The sequence below is a fragment of the Diuraphis noxia genome, unplaced genomic scaffold (assembly GCF_037042655.1).
Source record: "Diuraphis noxia isolate RWA-SAM2 unplaced genomic scaffold, SU_Dnox_SAM2 contig0002, whole genome shotgun sequence".
In the NCBI taxonomy this organism is placed as follows: Eukaryota; Metazoa; Arthropoda; class Insecta; order Hemiptera; family Aphididae; genus Diuraphis; species Diuraphis noxia.
Genome location: NW_028301712.1, coordinates 45,406,517 through 45,419,591, shown reverse-complemented (window position 1 = coordinate 45,419,591; position 13,075 = coordinate 45,406,517). Strand labels below are relative to the sequence as shown.

Below are 13,075 nucleotides of genomic sequence, written 5' to 3'. Positions count from 1 at the left end.
TGCTGAACCAATTTCAGAAAAAAGGGATACATATATATTTAGGTATTTACGCCGATGTTGAATTTACGATAAACTTTTCTAATAAACTTAAAATAAAATTTTTATTTTCTATAATTGAACATTTTTATTTTATTTATAAAACATTCGTGTATTTTATTAATAGCACACAATTTACATTTGTTATAAATTTAATTTTTCCGTGTCTAAATGTCGACAGTGATATTAGGATAAGTGGCAAATGGTAAAACTTCAATTTTTGTCGTTACCTAAAATCAAATAATATAACGTATTTAAGTATAATTTATTATTAGTTTTGTACATTTTTTGATATTAACTGTAAATAATAATGTATTGTACATCCGTGAAGTTATCCTTTCTTCCACGTAGTCTTCACATTAAAATGTTTGTGTGCTAGGAGGAATACTACAGCAACATTTTTATTGTCTTTAGGAAAATTAATAATAATGTAACATTTTTTTGTCCAAATAATATAATGAAATTAAAATTGAAGAACGTTTTGAATATCTTTAAGCATTTAAATTACAGATAAATAATAAATAATGAATATTTATATTTTTAAATTAGATACCTATGAAAAAATTAAATAATTTTTTTGCCTTTATTACAAAATAACAAAGGTAGGCAAGTTAATGAAAATGATTAACTTAACTTAATTTAAGAAGATACATAAACGTTAAGTTAAAAGTTAACAGTTACCGATTATAAATTGAACTGAATAATTTAAAAGTGAATATGGAAAAAATATCAACTTAGTTATTTCAACTGTCGATTAAAATAGTGAAATTCATAAGTTGATTAGGAAATTATTAGAAAAAATTAACTTAAACTTTTTAACTAGTTAATGTCAACCTGTACGCAGATGACATAGTTGTAAGTGGGTAAGATTGGACTTATCATTAATGAAAAAACCAAATCCATGATTGTATCTAGGAGAGAACATCCACAAAATGCTATAACAGTAAAAGACATGTTAATTGAAAGATTTTGGAACTTTATGTACTTCGGAGTAGACATAAACTCACAGGCAGATAGTCACGAATAAATACACAGGAGAATCACATATGACTACAAATGCTATTATTCATTAGTCAAATCATTTAAATCTAAAATATTATCAAGAATAACAAAAATCAGATTATATAAGACCCTCGCAGACCAATTGTACTATATGCATGTGGAGTATGGACGTCCACCAAATCTGACGAAAACAAATTAATGATTTTCGAAAGGAAAATCCTACGATGAATATTTGGACCAAAGAGAAACGACGAAGATGGCTATGAAATAAGATCAAACAGAGAGCTAAATATTCTATTTGGGAGTTATGAACGGAGAAGAATTTGCAAAACACAGAGCAGCACGGAGGGAGATAGTAGAAGCGGCGATGAGCGTATATGGCCTAGAATAAGCTTAAAAAAAAAAAAAATTCCGACTTTTACAAAATTATTTAACAAATACAATAAATTAAGAATTTAAATGGCTCTTAATGGATAGGCAAATTAAAATAACTGTGAAACTCGTCTATATAATCGTTTACACATAATATTTTACCTTGAAACTAGGATACAGAAGCGTTTTTTTTGTTCTCAAATTTGTCCCTTTTGAATAACCGTCCCAATGATTTTTAGCTACTGCGATCTCATCACCTACTTCTAGATCCATCTCATCCGGTCCGTCTGCTTTATGAGATATTAAAGCTACATTCAGTCTATGAACTTGAACACTAAAATAAAATTCATCGTCTAAAGAAGTAAACTTAGCTGATGCATCTGGTTGGAGGCTGTTCATAATTTCATAAGCTAACCGGCACACCTGCAATAAAAACACAATTTATCGAAAATTAATTTAAGTATATACTAATTTTATTTAACGCTTTTTTTAATATTTAATTGGTCGATATTGACGTTTAATAAATTATATAAAAGTATGAGATAAGTAACGTTTTTCTTTATCTTACTGAATTCAATTTTATGTAGAGAAGCTTGTAAGTAGCTCTAGAGATCGAAAAATTTAATTTTAAGAAATTTAAATTGAAAGTTTTTTTATATTTTTAATATGAGTGATATAATATGATGACCAGACCACTGATCCAAAATTAAGGTTATATTATTTTGAATTAACTAAAGAAAATTATAATATATTTCAGAGCTCAATGCTTTTAAATTTAATTGTATTTCTGTTTAAAAATATGAAAGTTGTATATTTAATTATATATCGACATGTATGTTGTGACATGCATGTATGTTTGATACTGCAATGCCACAATGGGCTGATTTAAACAGTATTCATGCGATCGATATACAGTGTGTACCGTGTAGATTTACTCATTGTGATATCTTACGAAAAAATGTAGATATCAAAATTCTGGTTTTGTCATAAGACTTTAATTTTCTGAACATTTTGAGGTTTCAAAATTTTACTTTCATTAATTTCCTGATTTTTAATATTTTTTCTAGTGTTGAGAAACAAAAAGGGATTATAACCAGACATACTGAGTGTTCGGCTGGCCGTACGAGAAGGTGCGCGGCGCGGCAAGTCATATATTTAATAACACTATGGTGTTTAATAATTTTTCTTGAAACTAAAAAAAAAAATTAAAAATCAGGAAAGTAATGAAAATAAAATTTCGAAACGTCATTAAAATCTACAAAATGGCTATAGTGAATTATTTTGGAAATAATTATATAAAAAAAAATATTTTTAACTTTTTTACCAAAACATTAAAATAAATTAAAATAATATGATATTATAATTGTAGTTCTTATCCCTGTAATAAAAACAGGATTTCGATATCTCCATTATTTTGGGAGAAATCGCAATGGGTAAATCCTCGTGGGATATCAGTATTTATATACTTATATGTTACATACCAATCAGCAAAAGCTCTACAAATTTACATGAATTCATGAATTATAACCATATTAAGATTTTTTATAAGTCAGAACCAGCTGGTTTTAGTAGTTTAGGTATTTGCGATGTAAGATTTGTAATCAATAAGTATATTAGTAATACTATTTTGAGTTCTTGAGTTAATTTGGATGCAAAACCCTGAATATATATTATCATTCAATTGTAAACAATTTTCACTTTTAACATTTTAGATTCTGAGCGGAGCGATGAATGTATTGATTTTACCATGATGTGTGTTTTTTTTTTTTTTTTTTTTTTTTGTGTCTGTCATCACGTTTTGGGGCAGTAAAAATGCTTCAATTTTTGACTTCAGTACCTCGTTCGATCAGAAAGTGAATATATTTGGTACTTTGGGGGGTCATAAGTAAAAAATTCTTAATACTTTTCTAAATAATTGAGAAAAACAAACAAAAAATTAAGGGAAAAACGGGAAATTTTACGCACACTCATTTTTCGACAAAATCGATTTTGGTTTTTGATGTAACTTTAAAACAAATGACCATAGATTCATGAAATTTTCACCTAATGTTTATATAAGTATATTCTATCCACCATGCAATTTTCAAAAAATTTCGACTTAAGTTGAACTATTCATAGGCATTTCAAATTTTCGATCATTATTAGTTTTTTTTTAATTAATATCGATAAAAATTTATTTGTTAGGCAGAAAAGCTTGAAAATTTAATACAATGCTCTTAACATATTGTTACAATAGCAGATGAAAAATAAAAGAAATTCATAGTCACAATTTTTTTTTATAAGCATTCAAAGTTTGAATTTTGACAAAATACGTAAAAATCACGAAAATTCACAAATTATTTTAAGCTAGAAATTCATAAAAAATTTTCTTTTTAAATCTAAGATTTAAAAATTTAATACAAGATTCCTTACAAGTTTTTCAATCTTTATCACAAATAAAAATTCCACCTGAAATTCAAATTAAATTTTTATGAGCATTTGAAATTTAAATTTTTACAACATTGGATTTTCACTTTTAGCGATTTCCTTATTTTGGTGTAACTCTAAAACAAATTACCACAGATACTTGAAATTTTGACTGAATGTTTATTTAGGCGTGTTATATATTTGATAAAATTTTCAAAATATTTAGATTTGTTTTGAGCTCTTTACTGACATTTTAATTTTTCAACTTTATTAGTTTTTTTTTTCTATAAATATCGATAAAAATTTATTTGTTCGGTAGAAAAGCTTGAAAATTTAATACAAGGCTTCTAACACATTGTAACAATAGAAGTTAAAAAATATTAAAAATTCGTAGGCACAATTTTTTTTATAAGCATTTAAAGTTCAAATTTTGACTAAATACGTAAAAATTACGGCAATGTTCAAATTATTTTGTGCTAGAAATTCATAAAAGTTTTCCTTTTTAATTCTAAGATTTGAAAATTTAATACAAGGCTCCTAACATATTTTAACAATAGAAGTTGAAAAATAAAAGAAATACATAGTCACAATTTTTTTTTATAACCATTCAAAGTTTGAATTTTTACAACATATTATGTAAAAATGACGAAAATTCGTAAATTATTTTATGCTAGAAATTCATAAAAAATTTTCCTTTTATATCTAAGATTTAAAAATTTAATACAAGGCTCATTATATATTTTTACAATAGCAATTGAAAAATGAAAGAAATATATAGTCACAATTTTTTTTTATAAGCATTTAAAGTTCAAATTTTGACTAAATACGTAAAAATTACGGCAATATTCAAATTATCTTAGATAGAAATTCATAAAAGTTTTTCTTTTTAATTCTAAGATTTGAAAATTTAATACAAGGCTCCTAACATATTTTAACAATAGAAGTTGAAAAATAAAAGAAATACATAGTCACAATTTTTTTTTATAACCATTCAAAGTTTGAATTTTGACAACATATGTAAAAATCACGAAAATTCGCAAATTATTTCAAATTAGAAATTCATGAAAAATTTTGTTTTTAAAACTAAGATTTGAAAATTATTAATAATCTATAATATATCCTAGACAGATAAACCGTCTTCGCTCAGAATCGTTTTTCGTATACAATGATATAATATCATTGGATTCAAATTTAATTCCATCCATTACAGTAACCCACTTGTAACCTACTGTACAGCAGAGCGACATACACGACTTACCCGCTTTTTTTTATAATTAATTATTATTGATAAATGATAATGAATAATGATTCAGAGGAAATACAATTTGACATACATTTGACGAAAAAGTACAAACTAAGTAGTCACAGTGATGAGATAGAAAATATACGTCGGTGATGATATCCATAATCGAACTGTCCAACTCTCGTTTATTAAGGATCCCTGCAGTTTTGGATATTTCTCGATCTCCGATAATATCGTATTCAGGATATCTAATTAAACACGATTCATTATTTACATCATTTTCAAATAAATGTAAGTATTATAATAACGAAGTATAAAATTGAAAATTCGAAACACACTTAAGTCGAGCTTCATTAAACAGTGTTGCATCGTCAGTTGCCAAATAAATTCGTTTCGTGTAGTATTCGCCGTTTAATTCCTTGAGTTTGTAATATTCTTCAACGTGATACATATATTCTTCGAGTTTGTGGAACGAAGCTTCAAGGAGGAGTTTGTCGGATCGTCTGATATGCACACTGCACAAAAACACTTAATTTTATAGATATCCGTAACACGACCAGTTACATATAGGCTATATCTATAAAGCCACGTGGCGTATCTAGTTATGGTTTAAAAGTACTACAGTAGTCGTCGTTTATTCGACTCAAAGCTAATGAACACATTTGGCTATTGGAGTCATGAATAGGGCATCCCCCATTTAAATGTTATTAATAAAATGTAAGACAAAATCGTCTATTGGACTCACAATACTAGTTTTATTTTAATGCTGAAAAAATTCTGTATTTTTAAGGACATACCTATTTCTTAGTTTTTTTGAAGTTATCGCATATGTTTTGATTATTTATAAAAAACGAAACACCAATTATTTTCTATATTTCTTCGAAATAAATGATCTTTTTTTTTTTAAGAATGATAACATACATTTGTAATATATAAATTATTATAAATACCTACATAAAAATTAATATTTATTGCTTTGTATCCAAATTAAAGTTTCATTACAATATTTAGGTAAGATTATATTTTTATTTTTGGGCCTTTCACCACATTGTATTGTTGCCTGTTGGATTAATGAAATCTAATAATCTAATCTCCAAGTTCAATAAGTGGAAATTATTAGATGAAACACATTACATTTTTTTGCAGAATACATAGACCCATTTTCTTCCCGTCTCCTAGTAGTTATTTTTAATTAGTGTTATAAAGATAACTGTTTGCCGAATAAACTAAGATTTTTATTTATGAGTGATTACAATAGGTACTTATTGAAAATTGAAAATTGAGTGTACTTCATCAACAGCTGTGTACTCAAACCATTTCAGGATTCGGGTATAACGACGTTCTTATTAATTTATAATAATATATAGTATTGACACTTAACTGTGATCGGTTTTATCTAAGATAAAATTTTATGCTAATACAGTAATATTTATGTAAATATTAGTTTTAAATAATGTTTTTATACATAGTGTAATATCATGGTTATGCAATATAAAAATGTTTACCCGACAATTGGTTTTTTGAAATGCACTCGCTTGGCAAATTCGTCAAATACTTTGCTAGTGGATGGTTGCAGCCGGAAGATGTATTTAAAGAACTGTCCTATCCACCATACAGCGGGATCGCCGTGCAAAACGTTTATTCGTTTAGCTAAGTCCTCAGGCAACACGACCGGAATGTAAGGAGGATTTAAATGCTTGGCAGCGTGTTCGGGCAAGTTATAGTTTATTACTTGGATTGTTTCATTGCCTATAATATTATGAAAGTAAATAGTAAATTCAACAAAATAGCTCATCACGTTTGTGTTGTTGTGGTATAAAATGGGCGATATCTACTTCATCATAAACAGAATTTTCTAATCTTCTGACCAATATTCATAGTTGATCATTACATAATCAAAATTTTTTTAAGATACGGGTACAATCAATAACTGTTGTTTTATTACATTTTTTTTGCTATTTTTCATGCACTTTTATAATAAATATATAATATACCGTGTGTCCCAAAAAACAGGGGCCACTTTACCACTCATTACCATGAAAATATTTTTCAATTCTGCTTGCGTGACATTAAACTAGACTAATCGATCATAAATTTCTATGACTTACAATTTTTTTAACTCACGTATCTTGCGCATGCGCAATAAAACTTACATTTTTTTTAATGGCAACGTGTAATTTGAATATCATATTCGGGTTTATCGATTTTTTTCAAGCCATTTTGATGTATCAACTTGTGTCCTAAACCCAAAATTGACTAAAATAGAGCTATGGAGAATTTAAAAAATTAAAAAATTAAATTAATTTAATTTTTTTTTTCTAACTGTAGTACGTACTTATTTTTTTTTTTAAACACCATGCAACAAACAATCAAAATTATTATTATTAAATTAATTAACTATTTACTATTTATGAATTATTATCTTATTTTATTATTACATTATGGAATTGCATATGGTCTTAATTGGCCGAGACCAAAAAAGAAGAAGTGTATTTTTGTTTCCATCAGAATTACCTATAATTGAGTATCTATTAAAATAACAATGAGATTTGGTATTTCTATTTTTGTTATTTACCTACCTATACCTATTAAAATGTGGAACTTATTATAAATTTAATTTTTTAATTTTTTAAATTCTCCATAGCTCTAGTTTAGTCAATTTTTGGTTTAGGAGTGGTAAAGTGGCCCCTGTTTTTTGGGACACACGGTATATATATACATATATATTATAAATAATCATAATACGATTATATTACTTTTGATGGCGAAATAAGACATAATTAATATTTTGATAATTTATTTCATTACATATAGATGTATAGAATAATAAATATTTTTTAAATACATTTTTTTTATCATTTAGTAGTATGCAACAAGCATTTTAGTAGTTGGTATGGGAATTCTATATCTACGACTAAGCTCATTTAAAAGAAAGTCGTGTTAGTTACACTATTTATAACTCAATTACGGCTAAACAGTTTTGGCTGAAAATTAATGGGGAGGTAGCTTAGAACCAGGAGACGGACATACAATATGAGAACTTATTTAGACAAATAAGCATGTCCGTTCTATTATTTTATATTTAGTAATAAGACTACGTTATGATTTACTATAAATGAATTTAAATTACCAAAATCAGTTCTCACCAAGTAAATAAATTATCGAGATATAAAAAATGTATCTTATTTAGCATTTTTTATGAAATCACAACTTTACTGTGTGTTTATTATTCGTACAAATTAACTAAGTTTTTTTTACGAGTACTTAGCAATATTTTATATGGAGTTTCACAAAGTATTTTTGTTGGGATATAAATACTGCTATAGCATAATCGAATAGCCAACGAATTTATAAAAGTTTTTGAGGGATATAAAATGTATGATTTTAAACAGATTATTTATTGTACGGGTTTAGATAGTTTTAAATAAATAAAATGCAAGTAGGAATAAGTAAATTTAATAGTAATTGTTAAAAAAAAATTATAATAAATCTACGGAGTAAATATTTGAGAATCATTAATATTAATTTTAATCGAATACGTGAGAGAAAAATATTTGTGTGAGTTTAATTTATCACGATAAACAATTAACTTACCTGGCCAAAGTGAAATTGTTTCACCGTCGTTCGAAACACATGTGTCGCTAAGTGGTAAAAATATATTTTCAAATCCTTTGCTAGTAAACTCCCATCTTTTAGGAGTGCCTATAATCATTGTCCTCTCAGTGGCGTAGGCGACAATCAAGCACTTGACAAAATGGTGTACACGACATCCATATCCACAACAATTCCTTTGGGGGCAAACCTTTAAGTGTAACGTGTAATAAGTAAATTTGTTGATAATACTGGAAGTCAAATGTACGTATGTCAGTAGGCTAGTAGTTTAGATTCGGGACTATGATATTTTTTTTCGACACTTAAATAATATTAATTACAGTTTATTTTTAAATTACCCAACGATCAAATAGCACTCTGTGTTATAATCGGATAGAAGAGGTGATGCTTCAAGAAAGGTTAAATATAAAGGGGTTAGGATGATCATTAAATTAATATTATATAATTAAATATTATTCGTACAAACTCGACGAAATTACACTGAAGCTTTTTAGCTTTGGCACAGTCGGGTGGATTCTGCGTATGTTGAATTCTCTTTTCGACTAGTTTACTCAAAGAGTCAAATTCTTTCCACCTCCACTGTGAATAACCATCGACATCGGCCAGCTTTGCGACGTCTCTCAATAATGATCTATAGTGTTCGTCGACCATTATTTTCATATGAGAAATTGTCGGTTCTAAATCTTTGATTTCGTTAGCCAACGATTGTAACGAAAAACTTACGTAGTACCAAAATTCTTTTGTGTTTGAATAAATTCGGCGACGTAACACTTCGTATCCTTCAGACGGGCCGTTTATAATTTTCCATTTGTCCATCATCTGCAGTAAGGCGAGCAATTGATCATGACGGGCGTAACACGTTTCCACCAAAAGTAGACCTTTCCCTTTTCCATCAATACCCGTTTCCACCAAAGGTGTATCTTTCCCTTTGCCACCAATATCCTTTACCACCAAATGAGATATACCTATAATTAACTAAACCATAGTTAATTCACCAAAATAATTTGTATACTACCCTTATATTACAATCATTAATACAGTAATACATTTATTTAAAATACTAATGCTGGATTGAAAAAAATGATATATTAATGTATTAAGTTATGTATATATTGTTTTTACTTATATATATATAATTGGTTGATATTTTTTTTTCAATCGTAGAATATAGTAGTATACAATTGTTTTTGTAAAAACGTGTAAATAATTTTATTTTTTATGGAAACGGATATTGGTAGAAAGGTGGAAGATACACTTTTGGTGGAAACGGGTATTGGTGGAAAAGGGAAAGGTACACTTTTGTTTGAAACAGGCATCGCCTATCTTGACATAGGTATATTATTATTTTACGACGTTCGATCGTTCGATTCTGCTTTAAAATATTTTATCCTGTGACAATCCAAAGCTAGTATTCTAAATTGTAATTTGATATTGGGCTTTAATTATAGTAAAGAATTATATGGATATATATATTTAACATTTTATTGATTTGTATTTTCAATTTAGAGATATTAAAGTTTTTAAATAAACAGAACGGTGCTGATCTTTTATTATATTCTCACTTGTTTCTGTTGAACATGTTAAACTTATTTGAAAACGATTTCGGAAATTTAAAATTGTAAAATAATATTATCCGCAAATTAGTTCACACAACCTAGTTTTGGTTAATACAATAATATCATAGAGAATTTTGAAAATACGAGGAGAAATAAAATATAAAATGTATTTAGAAACTATGTATTGGGTATAATAATATCTACAATATACATAAGAAAAAGAGAAATAAAAACTTTTTAAAACGTCAAACAATGCGATCGTCTTTTGGTACATAATATCATGCGTGTTTCTACGATTAAAATATAAGATAATAGAACTGCGCGATGAAGTAAATAACATAGCATAATATGTACCTACCTTTTTTTCGCTGAATATTAGTCTAAAAACATAAAACATAAATATACATGATTATTACAATTTTTATACTATTGTATAACACATTATACTAAATAATTATTCATATTACAATATTTTATTACACTCGCAAGGTGAGAGTGGAAGACATTTCGCGCAGTGGTACTGTTTTTTCTTCATAATATTATATTCCGTTTTATTAATACAAAAATAATATGTTTGTTCCAAGGTTGTTTGAAGGATTGTATGTTATATGTTTAAAATTAATATTAAAATAGGTACCTATGTATTATTACGATTATTTTTGTACGGATCTCGAACCGTAGACACCAATTAATACAGATCGTGTGTTGCCGCGCATCGTATAATAAAAATTGAATGCATGGAATAAACGTGACACTGCGATTTTTTTAAGGTTTTAGTGGAATTAAAAATCAGAAACTAATATCGTAAACGGATAAAATGCAGTCAACGATATCACGAATATTTACTTTAATATTATATTTTAATACTTCTATAGTAAAATCTATATTTTAATTTTGAAGCGAGTTAAAAATATTTTAAAATTGAACATTTTTAAAAATCTCAATACTATGCTACGCACATGTAAGACGGAGTCAACACATGCGGGTATCATGTCCTCTTAAGCGAATATCTTCCGAACTCTGAATATGTAAGATAATATTTTATATTATATACATATTGATTACTACCACGATGGAAAAAAAGTAATTAAAGACAACTGCAGCATGACTTACTTTTGATTTAGGTTGTTCTTCATTGCTATCAGTTCCATGTTGGTTCTGTGTAACTCGTCGATATGTTGAAGTACTATGGCAAGCGTTTGATCATCGTCGACGTATTTTTTGCCCTCGATGTAATAAGTTGTGAAAAAGAAAACGACCCATATGAGTGCTAAGTACATAATTATTTGTTTCCTGAACCGTTGGTAGTATTGAAATATCTTTATACAATTCATGGTTGATTTCAAATCCTTAACTGAATTCAGTAAATTTAAAATAGTTATTTATGCATTGTTCAATAGCAGTTTAATAATATTAAAACTATAATATACACACTATTTTTTTTAATAAGAATTTAAAGCTAAAATGTTGACAACAATACAAAATTGATCTGGTTGAAAATTTGCAAACTATATTCCAAGTATTTAAAAATTATAAAATGTTTAAAATTAATTTATAAAATTTCAAAACAAGATCCCACGTAATCAGTTTATATTGTCACCAAGAAATTTAAAATAAATTTAATTATGGTTTTTTATTTATGATTTATAGACATCTTAAGTTCAAACTGGCTTGGATTTAAATACTTAAAATAAATAACGGTTTTTGTTGTTTTGTTGTAATTAAAAAATATTATTCCTGAGTATTTGAAACTTTTACTATATATTTCTATATTTTATACACTCAATGATATTTTCAATTTCAATTTTTTCGCAAAAAATAGTTTAACTTACTGCAGTACTAATTCATAATAGTAAGATGAATTACTTTAATAACAAAAGTATCATAACTGAAGATATTATACTAAATTATATTATATGCTGATATGCAACATTCGCTCAGAACCGTTTTTTGTATACAATGATTTTACGTACCTAAATATTTCAAAGAAACGAAACGAAATTTTCACATTAGAATATGTTTTAATAATTAAAACCGATGCATTTTCACTGGTGGGGGGGGGGGTGGAGTTAATTTATATCATGTAATTATTAATTACAATACGTATTTATAATTCGCAGATCGAATTTCGTAATATGAAGATCTTGAAAAGAAAAGCATTCGATGACACACTGTCATCTTTCAGCATGATAATTCAAACGATATATAAGAATAGAGAGAAAAATATCAAATATCTCAATATCAAATCACTTACCGACAGATTTATTTAAATCAAAACTGTATAGAATTTTTAATCGGTGTACTAATACAACTAATGTAGTATCACTTGCGATGCGTGTACAACTTATCCTGTAAAAATGTCGTATTGATGATCACAAATGATGCTTGGGAATATAATATTGTAATATTATTATTTATTATTATGAATTATTATACACCTATTCATAAAATAAAATCACGAGTTCATAACCACATATTATTACATAGGTGACTTTGAGAGGTGAAAAATGCGTGAACATTATCCTGTATGAGAATATTATAATAACTAAATAATATATTGTATATTTGCACAATTTTATGATTTATATTCATAATTATTATAAGTGGAATAAATTATGTTTGTGTTAAATATTGTTTGGCTTGTGTGCTCAATGTGTACCTTGTACATAAACCCGGTACTGCTAAACTGTGACATTTTGTACTATTTTACATAATCACAATGCACTACAGTATTTATTGTGGTAATATAATTTAAAAAATCGAATCAGATTGAATATTGTAACCCCTGCCTCGTCTGTGGGAAATGTAAAGCATTGCTTTTTATTTTTTTTACGTGTATTTTACGTAC

The 13,075-nt window shown here is 27.0% G+C and overlaps 1 protein-coding gene across 2 annotated transcripts; it reads right to left on the bottom strand.

Moving 5' to 3' along the window:
- Positions 1 to 113: 113 nt before the first annotated feature.
- On the bottom strand, positions 114 to 12,731 carry LOC107172500 (alpha-(1,6)-fucosyltransferase-like). Of its 2 annotated transcripts, XM_089221378.1 has the most exons (10): positions 12,482 to 12,731; positions 11,341 to 11,581; positions 10,586 to 10,607; positions 9,134 to 9,490; positions 8,654 to 8,861; positions 6,565 to 6,808; positions 5,398 to 5,574; positions 5,151 to 5,307; positions 1,573 to 1,833; positions 115 to 266 (listed from the first exon to the last, which is right to left on the bottom strand). In XM_089221378.1, exons 2-10 carry the CDS (start codon positions 11,559 to 11,561, stop codon positions 204 to 206), a joined length of 1,710 nt encoding a protein of 569 aa, XP_089077504.1. In that variant the 5' UTR covers positions 11,562 to 11,581; positions 12,482 to 12,731; the 3' UTR covers positions 115 to 203. The 2 variants fall into 2 exon arrangements, with proteins under 2 accessions (XP_089077505.1, XP_089077504.1); XM_089221379.1 differs by lacking the exon at positions 12,482 to 12,731 and having other exon boundaries at positions 114 to 266; positions 11,341 to 11,576.
- Positions 12,732 to 13,075: the final 344 nt, after the last annotated feature.

Excerpts from the sequence above, each read along its gene's own strand:
- LOC107172500 (XM_089221378.1), bottom strand. The coding sequence starts at position 11,561 with ATGAATTGTATAAAGATATTTCAATACTACCAACGGTTCAGGAAACAA. Across the intron at positions 6,809-8,653 it reads AACAATTTCACTTTGGCCAG|GCAATGAAACAATCCAAGTA; the intron begins GTAAGTTAATTG and ends ATAATATTATAG. Across the intron at positions 5,308-5,397 it reads TTTAATGAAGCTCGACTTAA|ATATCCTGAATACGATATTA; the intron begins GTGTGTTTCGAA and ends GTGTTTAATTAG.